Source organism: Nelumbo nucifera, chromosome 2 (assembly GCF_055504915.1).
Source record: "Nelumbo nucifera cultivar China Antique chromosome 2, China Antique-T2T, whole genome shotgun sequence".
NCBI classification, from domain to species: Eukaryota; Viridiplantae; Streptophyta; class Magnoliopsida; order Proteales; family Nelumbonaceae; genus Nelumbo; species Nelumbo nucifera.
The window spans coordinates 53,897,766-53,918,709 of NC_142650.1; the positions used below are offsets into that span (position 1 = coordinate 53,897,766).

The 20,944-nt window shown below is 37.3% G+C and overlaps 1 protein-coding gene and 1 pseudogene across 3 annotated transcripts; one reads left to right on the top strand and one right to left on the bottom strand.

Annotated features, from left to right (window-relative positions):
- Positions 1-2,786: 2,786 nt before the first annotated feature.
- Positions 2,787-3,538, top strand: LOC104601241 (pleckstrin homology domain-containing protein 1 pseudogene; annotated as a pseudogene). The gene has a single exon (XR_016081817.1). The product of XR_016081817.1 is annotated as a pleckstrin homology domain-containing protein 1 pseudogene (transcript).
- A 148-nt stretch (positions 3,539-3,686) lies between these two features.
- On the bottom strand, positions 3,687-16,326 carry LOC104601242 (putative receptor-like protein kinase At3g47110). Of its 2 annotated transcripts, none has more exons than XM_010264515.2 (3): positions 13,345-16,321; positions 12,656-13,066; positions 3,687-10,444 (listed from the first exon to the last, which is right to left on the bottom strand). In XM_010264515.2, the coding sequence occupies exons 1-3, from the start codon at positions 16,082-16,084 to the stop codon at positions 10,431-10,433; spliced, it is 3,165 nt and encodes a 1,054-aa protein (XP_010262817.1). In that variant the 5' UTR covers positions 16,085-16,321; the 3' UTR covers positions 3,687-10,430. The 2 variants fall into 2 exon arrangements, with proteins under 2 accessions (XP_010262817.1, XP_088753025.1); XM_088896899.1 differs by lacking the exon at positions 3,687-10,444 and adding an exon at positions 10,451-11,979 and having other exon boundaries at positions 13,345-16,326.
- Between the last annotated feature and the right edge of the window lie 4,618 nt (positions 16,327-20,944).

The window sequence follows — 20,944 nt, forward strand, 5'->3', positions numbered from 1 at the left end:
CCTTAACCAGGACCCTGGTAGATTCATCGGACGACGACTGAAAAACTGATTGTAAGATCTATCAGTTATGTGAGGTAAAGGTTGTGAACAACAATGAAAAAGATGACCTATTTTCCCACACAAGTAACAAGTCCAAGGAAGAACTTCATAACGGTAGGTAACCCAGTTATGTATACTCACAAAACAACCAATTTTCAAAGGTCGGTCTACAAAAATTGTCACCTTCACACGAATATAGTTTTGGACTACAGTGATAAAACGGGTGGGACCTAAACGCTCAAAGTGGGGTCTTCCAATGTCTACTACAAGATTTTCAAAAGGCAGATCATGAATTTGAACCTAGAGTTCAACCTGTTGGAGATTCGAAACATATTGGGGTCGACTGACCATATAATGTCCATGGACCATTATTTCTAACCCTAGTATAGTCTTCCTCATATCTAAAGTTCAATCGAAAACGATCACGATGAAAGGGGGCTAGTAACAAACGATTTGGGCCTAGATTTCATAGCTCATAGAGCCCTTGAACTACTTCAGTAAATTGGTCTGTAAGACGGGGAAAGAGGCGGTAGATAAGAGAAAGATGCCAAGATTCTTCTATATTGGGAGGAATGTGGAGTTAAATGTTTATTACATCAACATTTTCTTGGCCATGAGCCTAAAGCATATTTTGGAAAGCTGCATTAAAGGCTTTCAAGCTATCCATTACACCAGAAAAGCGTTAGAGCACAAAAGAAACTTGACAACGAAAGAGAGGAAGGGGGAAAGGAAATAGCAAACTAGCAGAATCAAGAAGAAGAAAGCCGAACAGAAATCAGACGAAGAAACTTCAGAATTAAAGAACAAATAAATATCTGTCAAACTGCCACCGATAGACAAGAAAGATGAAAATACATCAAAATTACTCTGTAATAAATGTTGATCAGAGACAAGTTAGCGATAAAGGTTTAGAACCAACTAGAACAAATAGTTCACTACTTCATCAGATTTAAATATGGAAAGAACAATAATATGAACCGATAATAGTCTAATACTATCTGAACATTGGTCACATAGACAACAGACCAAAAGATTTTCATGTATACATTGTTATTCTTATATGAAAATCAAGAAAAAGTGAAGATGCCCAAGGAATGGAGTGAAAATCAAAATAACCTATTGATCTAACAAAAATGAAGAAGACACAAAAACCATGGGATTTTTGTATGCCTAACGAATGGACATTAAAAGACAACTGATCTGAAAAATAAAAATTCTATTATCCATCGAATGAACAAAAAATCCAACACAAGTAATAAGTCAATGGGGCAAAAAAATATGGTTAAAGAAACGATTTTTTTACCTTCTTCTCCGGTGACAACAAGGGCTTGTTGTCTTCTCTGGCGACGACCATTGTTTAGTATCTTCTCCGGCGTTGGTAATTGAGTGATATTACTTTCTTTTCATTAAATCATGGTTATTAAAAACGAACCGGTGACTGAAACGGTTAGGGGTCCGGTTATCGTTTCGAACGGTTTGATTGTTTGATTCGAACGGCCGGTCCATTTTGACAAAAAAATAAAAAAAATAAATAAAAAATTGGAAAACGGTCAAAACCGTTTGAACGGTTAACCATCCGGTTCAACGATTTGCTGACCAAAATCAACGGTTTTGAGAAAAAAAACGATTTTGGAGGAAAACAGAACCGATCAGATGACCGATTCCTGATTTTTCCGGTCCAACCGTCCGATCCAGTCCGGTTTGGAAAATAGTGCATTAAACAACCGTATTAGAAAAAACCTTGTAACCAAAAATTGGGTAGAAATGCCCAGTTAATCATCGATTATGACTTCAAACTGCAACCTCAGAACAGTGTTTTGAGTGAATAGTGCATCCTACCAATGCATAAGCCCTTTTCCAGACGAGGGCAGTAATATCCTTTTATAAAAATCTCTCTATCTCTCTCTGACTTGAAATATGAAGGGAAATGATCATTCTACCTTGTCGATGAATGTCAACTAACGATAAGGACCTGTTAGAGTCCAGGGTACTTTGGAGATATGTTCAAAAATTTGGGGACTGACTAGACACAACCCCCAAAGTTCAGGGTATCATTCAAAAAAGTGAAGACTGAAGAGCAACAAAATGTTCAAGCCATTTGATCTAGATCGTGTCACAAAAATTGTGGGACCAATGGATCTAATAGTGTCAAGCCAAAAGGACCACTTGGATCACTAGGGCTGTAAACTACATCTAATTATCTAAATTCAAATTCAAATTTGATCTGTTAGGTTCAGTTAGTTTGAGAAGAATATAAATACAAATATGTACAATATAAATACATATTAGGTTTTACACTTTACATATTTGCAGTCCTACTCCCTCCAAACTGAGCCTTAAGGGTGACCCAAATTCAACCCGTTTATAATTGGACCAAATATGAATTTATAACTATCTAACATAATGTGATTCAATTGAATGTACTTAAAAAATATATTATATCTATTATTGAAGTTGGTCTCAATGTTGTATTTTCATTAAATTGTTATATGTTCAAATTTTGTACAAATGATTTTCAATTAATTTTATTCATAAAAATACAACATTAAAGTTATTTTTAACTCATTTTATTAATAATATATAATATTTCCGATCATTTTTAGTCTAATTTATTTATACGTTGAATTCGATCCGAATCCGATCATACCGATTCGATTTCGAATGTAAACAAATGAATTCGGATATGCCTACATCCGATCCGTTTGTCCTATGGACCACACTGAAAATTGAAAAACCATAGTCGATCCGTGCAGAGATTTTCTTTCTCTCTGTCGCTTCGGCTCTCGCTTCGCTAATTGTTCCTTTCGACGGTTCGACGTCTCTCCAGTCTAAACGCAACGAGCAAAGCAGCATAAGCGATGGCGAACCTTTGGCGAGCTGCGTTTGGTGCCACCCAGAAGACCGACGACTACGACGGAGTGGAGTTTTGGTCGAATCCCGAGCGCACTGGGTGGCTCACGAAGCAGGGCGAGTACATCAAGACATGGCGTCGCCGGTGGTTCGTGCTCAAGCAAGGCAAGCTTTTCTGGTTCAAAAACTCCTACATCACGCGAGCCTCCAAGCCCCGCGGCGTCATCCCCGTTAGATCATGCCTTACTGTGAAGGGCGCCGAAGACATCCTTAACAAACAGTTCGCTTTCGAGCTCTCAACCAGCCGAGAGACCATGTACTTCATCGCCGATTCCGAGAAGGAGAAGGAGGAGTGGATCAATTCGATCGGGCGCTCCATCGTCCAGCACTCCCGATCTGTTACCGATTCTGAGGTCGTCGATTACGATAGCAAGCGATGAAGGAAGTATTTGATCAGATTTAGGTATACTAGGTGCGTTCCATCCTGTCTCGTCACGTCGATCCATGAAGTGCGGATCTTTTATGTGTATATTAGTTGAGATCGTTTGGCGTTTCATCTGTGGGAGGACTTGTTATTGATTTCTGTTCTTCTTTGTATAGAACTTGTTCTGTCATTCTGTTAATTCCAATTCCTGCTTTTTGTCGTGAATTATTCACTTGTTCTTTTCGGATCCTAACGGCAATTTGGTTTGATTTTTGTGTTTATGTTGTCTGGAATTATGGCTAGGGTTTTTAATAATGTGTAACTCGTCAACTTATTTCTTTTCTGGAATTTTAGTTTTTTTTTTGTGCTGGGAATTTTTATTATATTTTTTTCTGGTTGGAAGGGGATTCAGTTTAGTTTAACTGCATAATTCAGTATCAGTGCCTTCTCTTCTTTGGGTTTGCATTTAGGGGCTTCTATTATCTATAAAACTTTTATTTATCTGAATGTTGTTTTTGGTTTTTTCTTTCTTTTTTATTTAATCCTCTATAGCATCTCCAATGAGGTTTTATGGTTTGGACTTTGGAGTGCCGCTACAAAAGAATGATCCTTCAGGGTTTGTAATGTTCTTGTTCTTGTCTTTACCTTTCTATGGAGGTTGGAGAACACACAAGAATTCTCTCATGCCTTATTTGGTGTAACTTTTAATGGACCTGTATTTTCTGGATTTTATCATGGTGCTGCCTAAGTAGATTTGGACTGAATTTCTGAATCTATTAATTTTATTATGGTGACGCTTGCTTTAATCCATATTCAAGGCCAAAATGGCTATTTCATCTCTTTCTCAAATTTTCAACCTTCTTAAACTTGTTCGCCAGATTTTTTTTTTTTTTTTAAACTTGAACTTCATATTCCATCTTTTTTTTTTTTTTCCTGTCAACAGTCATTTCTTTTTATAATAAATAAATATGTAACCGAAAAATAACCTGAAAAGCTTTGCTTGAAGTCCATCCATGAGAAACAAAGGGACTGGGTGTTTATAAATGAATCCATTAGAGCCATGGGTTATGGCATCATTGTCCCAAGGGAGGAAAAAACTCTAAAGCTGCTTCTGTAAAAAACTTGAAATTCCAAATGAGTGATAATGAATTCCTTCCATAATGTCTTTGAAGGTGCTGCGTTCATTCTAGAGTTCCTTTAGTTTAATATTCCATGCCGCATAGAGAGGGATAAGTCATAAGTCCCCAAATGATAGTCTCTTTCTTGCTCAGTACATTGTGCTATTATCCCCTATGCAAGTTGACAGTCCAGTTTGTCATGACCCAGAAAAGATGACCACAAGGGACACCAAAATTTCCAAGTGAAGGTGCTGGGTACCAGGTGGGTGACTGGCTCTCTATTCCTTAAATATGTAGAGAAGAAATTTGTCCAGATTGTCTTTCTGCTGGTGAGGAGGTTCACCATCAGCATTTTATTCAAACAGTTGTCCCATAGAATTCACTTTTGGAGGAGCATTTATTCCCAATTTAGCTTAGTAGGGAATCATGGCAAATGGCATTAAAGGAGTTTGGGAAAAATATTTCATCGAAGTTATATTCCTTTTCCGTTCCCATATTGCTTCACTTTTGTGAGATTCATCATCGGTTACTTTATTTTGATAGATAATAAAGATTTTATTAACATCAGTTACTTTAATAGTATTAACCATACAGGTGTAGATTCTTCTCAATGGCAGCTTTATTTTTATTTGAATAAAACTGAGAACTTGTTTAGATGGAAGAATAAAAGTGAACCGACTATAGTGACAACTCCTTTACTAACCTCAAGAGAGCATAAAGAACTCACAAACAGACCCCCTAATTAGTGACAACTCCTTTACTAACCTGAATACTTATTCAAGGAAATTAGCACCTACTACTAAGGTTCAAAGTATCGATACACCCCCGTGTATCAGCAGAGGCATATTGGTACTAAAAAGCATGCACTTTTATATTTTTTTAGTTTTTTTTTTCAAAAATTGGTCTTTGGGTATATATATATAAAGAGGGTTCTGAACAGAACCCAAAAGATACGATACGATACACCTGATACAGGGCGTATTGTATCGAAATTTTGATCCTTGCCTACTACAACTCTCTCCTCTCAAAACAGTCCTTAGGCAAGATATCTGCAGGGAAGTCAGCCTATCTAGCAATCCACCTGATGAGGTTTTCAATCTTGACACAAATTATCTAGCCTCCTTGACTAGATGTAGAACAGTCAATGACTTTCTATAACTCCATAACCAATCAATTAGTCTGAGAGAATCATAGGTGTGCAAGTCTGGTATCCAACTTGAAGAATTTACATAGCATTGAGCTGGGATGGATTCATTCATATTTTGGCAAATGCTCAGTCTGAGCCCACCCAAGTTGCAGCCCTCTAGATCTACCTTTCACCTCTACCTACTCAGACCCTATGCAGAATATCAACCTCTAGCCATGAACAAGTCCAAGCAATTCAGCTCTAATAGCGATTCTAAAAGGCTTAAACCACTAGGACCTCAGTAATATAAGGATAACTTAACAATGTGCCATCTCAAAAGTCAAAACATTGCAAAATCTAATGAGGTCCAAATTGCGAAAGGAACAACCAGTTTTCTGAACATTAGAAGACTATTTTGCTTAGAAGTCGCACTGCTTTTTTTCTTTTTTCCCTCCTTGAAAAAGGATTATGCTGTAGCCTGTAACTGTTAAACACCATCAAACAAGATAGTATTGCAGGCTAACCACATTACCAGGTCAGTCAAGTCAACCTTCCCAGCTAATCAGGGTACGAATAAGCTGGGTTTTCCAGTTTAATTCGACTTTTATGCAGAGTCCTGGCCCTGAATGGATATGTTCTAAATTTTATCAGGTTAAGTAGATGAACCATTGCTAATTTAATCAGTATACTTGTGGATTATGGATACTATCATGAACAATAAATACATTAAATCTGAACCTGGCATCATATCTCTGATCCTCGGTAGTAGAGATGTCTCTGACCACTTGCATTTGCTTTGAGATCTCTCTCATGTACATGGCCATCATAGTTGTCAAGGCGGACGCCTAGGCGACAAGGTGCCCTTGGAGGCTCACCTCGCCTAATCACCAAGCAGTTTTCTATAGCCTGTTCGACAAAACTTTTATATTCTTAACTTTTGAGGTTATAATTTTAAAATAGACATTTTTAAACTAAAATATTCATTTTGTGTGTTTATATACTAATTTCTTTTTATTATTTTCTTATTTGTTAGGGTTTAATCAACACAAACAATGCTAAATGCTGTATTGAACCCTGAAAGACTTCAAAACCTGAACCAATAAGTAAGGAAGAACTTAAAATGTTGTCTAACCAACACATTTACTTATTTTTCTTTACTAATTTTGTGTGTGTATACTATATACCAATTTTCTTCTTCCACATTTTCTTTTCTTCTTTTCCTATAACAGAAATAGGGGTTCAGCCCTTATATTTTTTTGAAATTTCTTTTCTTCTTTTTTTCTCATGAATATGTTGGAATATGTTGATTTTCTATACTTTAACATGAAGTTTATACTTTTCTCATGAAAATTATAGATAACTATTAAGGAAATATGATTATGGAACCTAGGGACCTACCTTAGGATACATATTTTCGCTCGAAAAAATCCACCACCTGGGCAACGCCTAAGCACCTGCCTAGGCAACTAGGCGACAAGGCACCCCCTTGTCACCTAGCCTTGCCTTGGCACCTTGAAAACTACGGTGGCCATTTTGGGTTGTGTTTGGTTTGATAGAAAATAAGAGAGAAACAGAAAGTTGAGGGAAAGTCTTATGAAATTACACCAAATTTGTTACACAAAATGTGTTTGGTTTGGTGATTCTACGGAATAGGAAACACCAATGAATTATTGAAACCAACCACTCCTGGACTTAAAGGCCATAGCAGCTAGAACTCCAAATGTTTCTAGTAGACAATAGCTTTTCCCTCTTTCTTTGTTCTATCTCTTCCGCAGATCTCCAAAAGTTGTAAGGCATCTTGCAGAAGTGATGAAGGTTCAAACCATCATAGAATTTCATCTGGGGGTTTCTTTCCAGTCAACATCTCCAATGGCAGGATGTCATATCTCTACACGTTTTCTTGTATTGACACACCTTTAGCACCAAAACCCATCAACATCATCCAAGCCTTATCCCAACTACATGAATCCTGTTTTGCCATTCCATTTTATTGAATGCCATATCTGTTGTTAAATTATTAGCGCATAAATCATTTCTTACTACTTCAACTGATATTGAGCTATTCATATCTGCCCTCGTTTTCCTAATCATCCGTCTCAGCATATTCATATCCGCCACTCATTTTTTGACATGTTTTTCTTGACTGCCCAACATGCTTCTCCATATAGCATAACCGGCCTTACAACTGTTTTATAGAATTTTCATTTTAATCTAAGTGATATTCGCCCATCACATAAGATTCTAGATACACCCCTCCATTTCGCCCATCCTTCTCCAATTATATAGGTGACATCCTTCTCAAAACCTCTTGTTTTAAACTTCTTTCATCATTAGATGCACATATCAGTTCTCAAGAAAGAAAGAAAGAAAAATCCACATAGATAATAGTACAGTTGAATTCTTATCTGGAGCGGAGTATCTTTTGGATCCTTTAGGAATTCTACCATCTGATTTTGTCCTTGTGAGAGAAATGTGATTTGGGACGAGAGATTTGTTATGGACTTGGGAAACATTCCTCCAAGGTGGTTTCCATAATAAAATTCAAATCATCAGCTGCCTTGTTCAGAGATAGTTTAAAACAAGGTCAAGCTTCCATCCAAGCTCATGGGCACATTGACAGTAAAGTTGTTTGAATGAAGATCGATCAAGGTCTATAATCGTGATGCATTTGAAAATGAAACTGTTTGGAGATTAGGAAGAACAAGGCCCATTATCAAGCCTGAGATTACCATACAAACTTATTATTGGCCAAAAACTATAGGCACATTTTTTAGGAACAAGAAAAGGAGAATATGAGTAATAAATCACAAAATTACTGTTAAAACAAACAGGTGCAAGTTCTATGAAAAAATAATGGGGCAACCGTTGCTATTCAAGGTAGGAAACGGCAGTGGACTTTGGACACTTGCTTAAGCACTTCGTCAATGACCTTGCACGTGGCTGTACTAATTATATATAGTTGGCCAGCAAATGGATTATAGGAAGAATTAACGTTCGCGAATAATACAGCAGCTGGGACCTTGTCAATATGGCCCCATGCAAGATAAATCAGACCCAGATAGAGCCTAAAAATTTTGTGGATTGGATTGGGCGGGTAACTCATTCCAATAGAAATGCATTCAACTTTCAAGACATGTCATACTCACACATGGGACCCCAAATCTGTAGCATATACCTCGTTCAACTTACTAAAAGACTTGCAATGGTGTTAATTATATAAGAGGAATACTATTCTGCGTTCTCTGTGCATGTCATGGAGGTAGAACTGAAAATGGAGATTAGTGAACTAATAGTGGTGAAGACAGTTCTGGATGAAAAAGTGGGGTGGTGGACAATAAACAGGTGGTGCTGGGTGGAAGTGCGGGAGGTGTAACGATAATGGTGGAGATGATGATGTGTAATTAAGGGATGGAAATAAAATTAGAGGCAGTGGATAAGGTGTAGAGAGTACTAGTGCGGCAAAATTCATAATTTCTATATGGTATATCACTCTGAAGGCTACGTTTGTTTGCGGTGTAAATTTACATCGAAGATTATTACATCGATGGATTCATGAGAGTGTAAAATGGGAATCGGATGTTGGTCCCATTTAATACTCTTCGCATTTGGTAAATTATTGAGGTAAAAGTCTAATGTTTTTTAACTGAGAGATTGCAGTCCTTGCCGGCTGGTTAAGAAAAAACGGAGTATTGTCTGTTTCAATTTTTAGCAATAACAATCACCTTAACCGCTGTATTTGGCGAATCAGAGCAGCCAGTTCCTATTCTCACCTTTCAAAATTGGAAGCTCTTTCTTCTCCTCTGCCTCCCCATGGCCAAAAGATTATTAATGAGTATGGAACATCTTCAGAGTTAATGCCCTTAGACTCCTCCCAACAGTTGTCTCAACCGTCTTTACTGGATAAGCCATCGCTAGCGTTTGTGCAACAACGCAGCTGTCTGACGATGACGATTCTATACCAATGAAGAGCTTGGAAGACCGGGGTGCTGATGGCATCAGTGGTGTTTGGTGGTAAGCAACATGGAGCGTTAAAGAGCAGTTGCGACAGGGTGGAACTGGAATTGGAAGGATTTGGGTGGGACTGAGGAGTACGAATACAGGAGATTTGGGTTGGTACTGTTATCAGGATTTAATGATGCTAAACAGCAGCACTGTTAGGTTATGGGGTAGTGATAGGCGGAGAAGCCATGTGACCGAAAATTATTGGAAAAAGATTTCTCCTTTCTTCATTCTCTGCCCTTGAAGCCGAAAATTCATCTGATGTTATGAGCGGAGAGCGGTAATATTGAAAAAATTGATTTATTTTTTACATTGATTATCAGTATAAAAGTCTTTCAAAACGAGTTTTACATCGGTCTTTGATATTCTTTTACACTCGATCCAAATAGCGGTAAAACTGGACCAGAATGTAATATTACATCAGTCCGATATTTACACCGCAAACAAACGCAGCCGATGGTTGAGATTCAGCGATAAATTTTAGATCACCAATTGATGACCAATATCTTTGATTTGATTATCAGATTAATTAGATGGCTCAGATTACTTGAGATCTTGATATATCACTTTGATTCCAGATAGTTTAATATTTAGACAGGTCGTATGAAGAAAAAGCTTAGGATTGCCTTTTCCCCTTAATATATTTGCTTCTAAAGTAATAATTTGTATTCTTCTGAAAATAAATTACAGTAGAGCTTACTCCATCTAACTACAATATCATTACATGAAATAGAAAAGATCTCAGACCCCGTTCCAGTCCATTTACACCCAAAAGGGAAAGAAAACTCCTCACCGAACAACTAATTCAGCTTAAAGGTTGCTAATGTTCTCCGTCATGGCTGCCCAAAGTCCAGTTTCTCCTCTTCTCCAGCTCTTAATGGTTTTCTTCTGCAATCAACAAAGTGATATTATATCAAATTGTAATCAGAGACCTGCAGCTCCTATCCGGGAATGATGAACATGTGCACCAGAGTGAAGTTTACAATGCTTCTAGTCTCTAGATGGTTGCTTTTGTCGATCCACGCTGGAGTTTGTCATTCGTAGAAAATGTTGCAGTAATCAATTCAATATTTTTAGAAATTATTCTCATTGCTTCCTTCCCAGAAATCAGATTCAGATGCAAAGAGTTCAGCAAGTCAGCTGGGTCAGGATTTGTATGACCAAGTTCTAACACTTGTAAACAAGGTTGTTTAATAAATGCAAATAGGCCATAGTCAACAAACTTCCCATACTTTTTTAATGCATACCTCTTCAATTCCTCAGGCAACCTCTCTAATTCAAAAGGCAAAGGATTTTAAGGGACCACAAATACAAGTATAGAAGGCGTTAACACATCAATCAGAACGACCTTCTTGAGCAGAAAACTAGGAGGTGGGCCTCTTTACGCTAGCATTGCTAATTTGCTCTATTAACTATAGATTTGGTTGGTAATTCATACAAACTTTAAATATTCTTTAGGCTCAGTTTGGAAGTACAAATACAAATATGTAGAGTACAAATACATACAAAATACAAGATTTTACGCTCTACATATTTGTATTTGTACTCTCCTTCCAAATGGAGCCTTAATGGTAAATATTAAATATTTCAATAGATCACAAATTCACAGGTCATGCCCATGAATAGTATGCCTTATCATGCATATTGGACCCTTAAGAAGTGGATACATAATTCATATAAATCACTACTAGTTGTTTTGATAGAGACGTAAAACTAAGTCAGACCCATGGATACTGTGAATTCCATCATCCATATTGGACACCAAGGTTTGTACATAGGTGTGAACCATTCAACTTCTGGAGCTGGTCTATTTGACCTAAACAATTACAGAGCAATAGAATCAACCCTAGGATAACAGCAGCAACAATGAGTTAAAATCTGCTGGCTGCTGCACTGATATATGAGAGACCACACATGTAATGGGACACCTGTCGCAGACTGAATGGAAGTACAGATAAGTGGAGCAGATTCAGATTCCAAGTGAAGTCATGGGCTATGTGACAATGTACTGAACCTCCGCTGAGGTTTCTTAATTACAGATTTCCCCTTGTTGGAGGGGATACATCTGAGGGCGTCGTGGTGGTGCCGGTGTGTGCCTGGTTACCTGTATACGATAGTATACCACCATACACAGCCTAAGTGGTAGGGCTAATATCTAAAAACAATGCATCCATTATAGTTGGCTCTAATTCAGATTGAAAGATGAAGACCCCATGGAGTCAGGTCTGATCCAGTGCCACTTAATCTCTATATATAAAATTTGAAATTTTTACAAGGGATACTTGGATACTTGTTTGTTTTGGATGTTTTTCTCCTTTTCTTGAATTACATTCAGCATAACTAAAACCACTATAAGGGAGAAATTGAGCAGAGTGTTACCTATGAAATTAAAACAATGAGCAAACTGGATGGATGCATCAGTCCTGTATGATGGAAGAATATCACTTAGGATACAAGAAAATTTTTATAAAATGGTCATAAGGCCAGTAATGTTGTGTGGAGTGAGTGTTCTGTTTTTTTTTCCTCTTTACTGACAAGTTGACTAGTATGGAGTTGGGTGGTGGGCAATAAAGAAATTAGAAAAGATGCAAATGTTGAGACATATAAGCGACAAAACTAAAAACATGATTAGAAAGGAATTTGTTTATAACAACTAACTTGTTTTTAACAAATTAGGCATTTTAGTTCAAGTTTCCTAAACTCAGTCAGCTATCAATAGAATCTCACTGTAATGGTTAACTTGTAAAATTAAATATTGGCTAATATGATATGTAAAACCTATGGAGGCCAGACCAGAAAATGAACAGGCCAAGATAATCTGGTTTAACTGGTGGGTAGGGTGGGTAGAGCAGGTTAATCGGGTTATTATGTTTATGAGTGCTTGATCAATGAACCCGGGTCAGTTTGATCAACCTGCTTGGAACAGCGAGGTTGGCCGGGGCAACTACAGTCTACAGGAAATATCCAAGGCCGTTTTGTTAAGTTCTGGTTTTATACCTAAATGTAATCACCATGGATCCATTTCCAATTTTACTTATTTGACTACAATTCCCAGATTCTATTAAGTATGCTCGTGAATCTTAAATGCTTATTCCTTACCGTGATATCTGTGGTTCCCAGAGCCAAGAAAGATATCTCTGATCAGATGCATCTCCCTTGTGACTTCATTCATGTCCATTCTTTCTCTTGGGGACTCTGCAGAACACGCAACCCCTATTCCAATTACAGAAATGAGGCACTTCTGGATTTTCTCTTCTAGACCATTCAACAATTCATTACTACAAGGTACTTCTACACTTCCAATTTGTTCTGCTTCTTCCTCGTATAGAAATAATGGGCCTGCAATCTCCATTACTTTCTCTGGCAGAGCAGCTTTACAAAAGTTATGAAGGTTGAGGACATCTTTAAATATTTCATCGGTGGGTCTCCTTCCCGTGAACATCTCCAACAACAGGATACCATAGCTGTAAACATCTCCATGAGTTGATACCTTCAAGCCCATGCCGTACTCTGTAATTCACACATATACTTCACCATTAAAGCAATTTTTAAGAGATTACCTAAGAAGTGATTTGTTGCAAGTTGAAGGGACTAGAAGGGATAGATGTAGACCAAAAAGGACATGGATATAAGTAGTAATAAATGATTTAAACACCAATAACAATGGATCTGACATTAAACAGAACAGAATGGTAAAACAGGATTCAAAACTGACCCCATATGGTTAGGATAAGGCTTGGATGATGATGATGACCAAAAAGTTCTCATGAGTCTAGTGAAACTCTCACCTGGAGCAGCATACCCAATAGTTCCTTTTAGTGCAACCGAGCTTGATTGGTTCTGAAATGAATTTTTGGTGGACCTTGACAGAAGCCTTGAGATTCCGAAATCACTCACATGGGCAGTCATATCATTGTCAAGAAGAACATTGCCGGGCTTCAAATCGCAGTGAACAATTGGTACATGGCATTGGTGATGAAGATACTGCAATGCAGAAGCCACATCGATGGCGATATTTAGCTTTTCAAGAAAGCTTAATTTTCTAGGCCGAGTATTTCCCTCTTCTCCTGGATGCAACCAATCTTCCAGGCTTCCATTTGGCATGAACTCAAATACCAATGCTTTGAATTCATTGCCCATGACATCCATGCTTGAGCATGCAGTTATTATCTTGATGAGATTGCGATGTAGGATGTTTCTCATTGCATTGCATTCCGTCATGAAGCTCTTAGAAGCTCTTTGTTGCTGAATGTTAAGTACCTTAACTGCAAAAGTAACTTGATTGAGAATTCCTTTATACACAGCCCCAGAACTACCGGAACCAATCAAGTTATCTGTAGAAAATCCATCAGTTGCTTTGAATAGCTCTTCATAAGATACCCTTAAGTGCCGCTTCCCAAATGTTTGGGTAGAGCTTTCCCCAGGTGAAGAGTTAGAAGATGAAATCTTCTTTGGCTTTCTTAACCAGATTACAAAGAAAATAAATGCTGTTAAAAGTAAAACCACACCAACTATGGCTGGTATTAGCTTGAGAGCAAGAGATGTTCCTTTTTTCTTGGACTCTTCCATAAGGCATGCCTGCAACTCCAATTCTGGGATACCCCCACATAGTCTGCTATTTCCAGAGATTGAAATAACACTAGCATTCTCAAAGACTCCTGCAACAGGTACTTCACCTTCAAGGTTGTTAAAAGACAGATTTAAATAAAGCAGAAACTGGAGGGTCCCAAGAAACTCAGGAATTTGCCCAGACAAATTATTATTTGAAAGATCTAAGTCTTGAATCGCTTTCAAGTTGCTGAAAGATGATGGAATGGATCCTCGGAAGAAGTTACTCTGCATATAAAGGTGTTCCAAGCTGGAACAATCTCCGAGCATGCTCGGAATCTCACCCGACAATCTGTTAAAAGAAACATCCAATCTGCCAAGATTTTTCAAATTTCCAACTTCCAATGGTAGAGTACCAGTCAAAGAATTATGAGATATGTCGAGGACAACTGAGAGGGACGAAAGGCCAAATGCTTCTTTGGGTATGGTGTCATTGAGTTCATTATAACTGAGGATTACCTCTTGTAGACCTTGACAACTACTGATAGTTGAAGGTATCCTTCCCCCTAGGTTGTTATTTTGCAAATACAGCTTTACCAATTTAGTGAGGTTACCTATGGATGATGGGACCTCTCCTGAAAATCTATTTCCATCCAACAATAAACCTTCCAACACAGAAAGCTTTCCAACGAAATCTGGGATGCTACCCTTGAAGAAATTTTGCCTCATATCTAGAAAAATCAAATTTTCTAGATTCTCAATGCCTATGGGAATTTTACCAACTATCTTATTGAACCCAAGTGATAGCCATGTGAGACGGGTTGAGAGGTTTGCTATGGAGTTGGGTAAAATTCCTCCGAAGTTGCAATTCTGAAGACGCAACGTCCACAGATCGCTGCAATTGATCAAAGATGCAATGAAATTCAAGTCATCAGCTTCTCCTCTCCCTATATGATTATTTGCAAGGTTAAGCCACTGTAGAGTCTTAATGTGGCCCAAGCTCAAAGGTACGGGTCCAGTAAAATTGTTGTAAGGGATGTCAATTTCTATAAGCCCTGAAGCATTGGCCAAGGAAATCGGAATTGGTCCAGTGAATCGGTTTCCTCCAATCCATAGTATTTGGAGATTAGGAAAGATAAGGCCTATATCGGGCCTAAGACTACCATGTAGTTTGTTATTTGTCAAAGCTATGTAAGTGATGGATGAGAGGTTGTAAATTGAAGAAGGGATGGTACTGGATAGTTGATTCAGTTGTAGACCAAAATGTTGCATGCTTTTCATTTGGCCGAAGACATCTGGAATGGTACCGTTCAAATTATTTCTCGCCAGAGAAAGAAACCGGAGGGATGAAAGGTTTCCAATAGAGGTTGGTATTCCTCCGGTTAAATCGTTGCCACGTAAAGAGAGGGTGACGAGCTTCGTCAAAGAGCCAAGCTCGGCTGGAACTTTACCTTCCAAGCTGTTGAACTCAAACCTGAGGTCCATGAGATTGGAGCAGCGAGACAGGTTAACTGGAATTTCACCTCCAAAGGAATTGTTGTTGAGAAGGATACCTTGTAAGCTCAACAGTCGACCAACTTCTTGGGGGATGTTTCCATGGAAGCTGTTGTTTTGGAGATTGATAAAAACGAGGAAAGAGAGATTTCCGACGTAGGGTGACATGGTTCCAGCCAACTTGTGCCCCTCCAGGTTCAAACTAGTGACTCTTTGATTTCGTTCATCACAGGTGACTCCATACCATTGGCAGAGATGGGTTGAATCATTCCAGGAGCTCAATACTCCAAGAGGATCAATTATTTGTCTATTGAACTCGATCAATGCAAGCCGATCAGTGTCATTTCCAAAGGTTGCCGCCAGGGTAGATTCGGAGTACCCCAATAATAAGTTCAGGCTGGAAAGAAGGACAATACGAGTTATAAACGACAACAACATTTCACTACTCTTGTTCTTGGACACAGAGATAAAGCAAACTGCTGCCATTGCATTGAGAATTGAGAAAGCCACACTAGTGGTAGATAGTTGGTGATGATTATTGCCAACATTTGCTACTGTCGCAAAAAAACATTATTGAAATTCGTGTTTGCATCTATTACAACTGTTTTAGTTTGGTAAGAAGGTAAATTTGTTAAAAGTAAAATTAATTAATTCTATATATTTGCATCTTTTTCAAATACAGCCTAAAATCAATGGTGGCTATTGAAGATGATTATGATTTGTGACTTGCACAATTAGGGTAAAGATTCAGTACCCCCCATTGCTCTTAATATCTCTATGACCCAATAGTTTATCTGTGAAAAATGAATGCAGATCTTTTAATCAAGATCCAATGTATTGCATATCAGCATATGACGCAGTAGTTTGATACTTGGTAGAGCTCAAATAAGTACAATATTGATAGCTAATATGCTTCACGTTAAATTAAGATTTCAATGGATGACGTTATAGATGTTACTTCATGTATTCAATTTTGACTTGTTCACAATGCAATTGATTTAGCACGAATTTTGCCTTAAATTCAAAAGATTAATTAGCAAGATATGTATTTGAAGAGATTACACCCTCCTAAGTCAGACTTCCGTCATTCACACTTTTACGTTGGAGGCCAAGCATTGGGTTATTTGGGTAGGCAATTTCTTCTCAAAGTCAGGCCTGTAGAGGAGTGAGTTCGTAGCATTCACATTCTTTTAATTTTCTTTTTGTCCTTTTAGTAAAAGCTTCCTAGTTTCTACTGGTTAAGAGTTATTAACAATATTTTAGTGATTAGCGTAATGCTTTTGTCATGGGTCGTAAGCACATTAGGACGTCGTTGACAGGGCTCGACTGTCGTCGGTCACCAGAAGCCATTATCGAAATCTGATAAAAAACATCGGATTTTTAAGATTATGATTCGAATTTAAATTTGAATATTTTATTCCAATTCGATTCAATCAATTTAAATTGTAATAAACAAATTGATGATCAATGTATTATAATATATAATGGGTAAATTTCTTAAAATACCTTTAAGGTTTAGTTAATCGACTAACTCTACCCCTGTATAAACATCAAAAATCATTTGAATTGAAGACTCTTATAAGCATCTAATTTTTAATTCCCGACCAATTTTAATATTGCAACTATTAGGGAGTGTTTTTTTTTTTTTTTGTTGGATTTTGAGAGGGAGAAAAGTTGATCAATGGGATTTTGGTTCCCATTGCCCAAGAATCCTATATTCATTTTTCAGATTAATGTGGGGACTAGGGAAAGTTTATATCCATCTCCTAGGTGGGTATATAACTTTCCCACCTAGGAAGAAAGCTGCTAACACTTGAATGGGACAAAAATGCCCCTTTTAATAATGGATTTTTATGATTAAGATGGTCATTATCTTATTTACCTAAGAAATAAAAGAACATGGGTAAATGCACTTAACACATGCAAGTGTTTTCAAGGAAAAATTTACCCTAAACGGAGCCTTAAAAGAGAAATTCTAAATTTGCATGCCTACAAAGTACTTTCCATGATATACATATCAGAGTGTAACCAAATTAAAGATCTACAGCCCTTATTTGGTAATATTGATTAAGGTGTGCATCACCAGAATGAAGTTTTACAAATCCAGCTTCTAGTCTCCAGATGGTTACTATTACTTACTACTTCAGCTGATCCACGGTGGAGTCTGTTAACCGCAGAAAATGTTGCATTAATCTCTTCAACAATATTTTTGGAAACCATTCTCATTGATTCCTCCCCCGTCAATCCAATAAGAAGAAATCAGCTGAATGACTTCAGCAGCTGGATCGATCAGGATTTCTATGACCAAGTTGTAAGACAAGGAAGGTTGCTTAAGAGAAGTTCAAATCAAATTAAATAGGCCGTATCCAACAAATTAATTAATTAAACCGTGATTGGACCTGGTTCCTTAATTCCTTTGCTTTCATAATTCAGATCTCTATTTGAATATAATTCAATTCTCCATAGGCAATCTCTCCAATTCAAGAATAAGCAAAGGATTTTAAGGACCCGCAAGTATAGCTAGTATAGAAGGTGGCATTAACGACCACATCAACCGACTAGCTAGTGGGGTGGATCTCTTTACGCTACCATTGCTAACTTTCCCTATTAATTAACTATATAGATTTGGTTGGTAACTCTTCCCAATTCTAAATATTTCTTTTCTGATAAATATTAAATAATTAATTCAAGGGATTACGAACTTATATATAATTCATATAAATTAGTACTAGTTGTTATGAATCATGATAGAGATAGAGATAAAGATGTAAAACCAAGTCACGTCACGTCCATTGATTCTGTGAATTCTATTGGACACCAATTAACTTAATTTGCAGCATAGGCACGTATGAACCTTAATTTCAACTTATAACCAATAATTACGTACAGAGCAATAGTATTCACCCAAGTTCAAGGATAAGAGCAGCAATAAGGAGTCAGAATCTCCTGCACTTCCATTTAGTTTGTGAAAAGTGTCCCATCATACGCGCATATATATATATATATATATATATATGTCAATGCATCTATATGTAATATGGAGCACAGGTCCGATAAATGCAGATTAGAAATGGTAACGGGGCGGGGCGGGGACGGGGGAGCCTCTCCCCATCCCCTTTCCCGTGAAAATCCTGATTCCCGTCTCTCTGTTTCCGCTAACGGGGATAAGGTTATTCTTATTCCTGTTTTTATGGGATCCTCATTCCCTGTGATTTTTAATAATATTAATTATTTTATTTAAAAAAATAATAATAAAATAATTAAAATTTATTAGAAAAGATTTAAACATATTCAATTATATTTTTAAAAATATTATATATATATATATATATAACTTATGCATACATATATACGTATATATTAGTGGGGATCTTACGAAGCAGGGATCGGGGTCCCCGTGGGGCAGGGAGTGCTCTCTCCATCCCCGCCCTGTCTCTACTAACGGGGATGAAAATTTTCCCATCCCCATCCCCGCCCTATTCGGGGCGGATCCCCATGGGGATCGGGGAAATGGGGAAAATTGCCATCCCTAATCCAGATTCTAATTGAACATCACTATTGTGGTGTCAATGGTCAATCCATGGGTGCTTACTGGTTACTTGGACAAAATGGAGACATGCATTCAGAGTGGCAAATTAACTACAAATGTTGAGAATGAAAATTGAAGAAAAAAAAGGAATTTATTTGAAAGCTAAGGGGTTCAAATGGATCGGGTCCCGATCCGATCCAAAATCCAATACTCAGATATATATACCTATTTCAAAATTTCAGATTGGATAATCGGATCCGATTAAAATTCATTTATTTATATAATATATATGTTATTTATTTATTTATAAATATGTCATTTATACTATATTTTTTGTAATATATCATTTATTTATAAAAATTATGTATATATATGATAAAAATAATTGAAAAAAAATATTTGTATTTTTTGTTTTTCTTTATTTAAACTGTTAATGTTTACTTTTCCTTTTAATACTTTATTATTTTTTTAAAATTAAATCGAATCTGATCAGATTCGGATATCCGACATCCTGATCGGATTCGAATTCGAATAAGTATTTATGAGATCCAATCAGATTAGATATGCAATGTATTAGATCCGAGATATACCTTGATTCAAATCCGGTCCGATCCGTTTGCATCCCTAGTGGCTCTAATGGGTGATAAAACGAAGGAAAGTAAACTAAAAGTTTGATTGTTTGTAATAATAAGGGTATGGAATCATAATCGGAATTGTGGAAACGGAATCCCATTTCCATTTCTGGTGGATGGCATTCCTCCATTTGAGGGAGTGGCCATTCTCTCCCCTTTCCTTGAGAATGAGAATCCAATCCAACTGATTTTGATTCTGATTCCAATTCTCACCTGAACCAAACAGGTAAGAAGAATGGATCATTCCAATTCTAATTTCAATTCCAACGAATTTTGATTCGGACTCTGATTCCTATTAAGAACAAAATGGACCCTAAAATTGTCTGGCCACATGCAGAAAAACAGCCTGCATATGTCAATATACAAGTAAATTTAGTATATGTTTGGCATCGATGCTGCAAATGCAGCACCGCTTTCTGATGTATGGGTTGGAAGCACCGCCTTTTTTTTGTTTGGAATTATTGTTGCCAAGTAGGACGCTTCCTGGAGTAACAACCACTTTTTCTATTTGGTATCAATGCTCTAGAAAATATTTTATGCACTTCTACCCATTATCTAGTGCCACATCACTATCCTGTTGGCAGCAACGAGCTGCAGCTCCAGGAAATACCAAATTTGGCGTTGGTCCAAGCCATGCCTTTCCGATTTCCAAGGCATGGCTTGGAGCACCGTTTTCTATGAGATAAGAGTTCCAAACAAATAGCTATTTCTTAAAGCACTGTTTTTTTCGATGTAGCATTGATGTGACGCCGTTTTCTGGAACAACGACAACGATGCCAAATAGCCAATTAAGTAATGAGAAATGATTCAAGGTTAACAATGGATATGGATGAAGAGGATTTATATAACTGACACCATATAGTTGACAATGTCTATGGGCTAGACCTGTTTATGGGCCGGGCCGGGCTTTTACTCATTATTAATGGAAATACGCTAGGCTCGAGCCCGACCCGGCCCGACCAACGAGCCTATAACTTGGGCCCGAGCCTGGCTCTGATAAAAAGCCTAAAGCCCGACCTAATAAAAAAAATTACAATTTTCCTATTCAAATTAGAATTAAAAATTCAGATGGTTTTTTTTCCTATTTAAATGAACAATGGGCCTATAAGATGGTTTTTTTCCTTTTCTTTTAGGTTTTAAAACACAGTCTTATATTCTTAAATAAAAAAATTTATTCAAAACCCG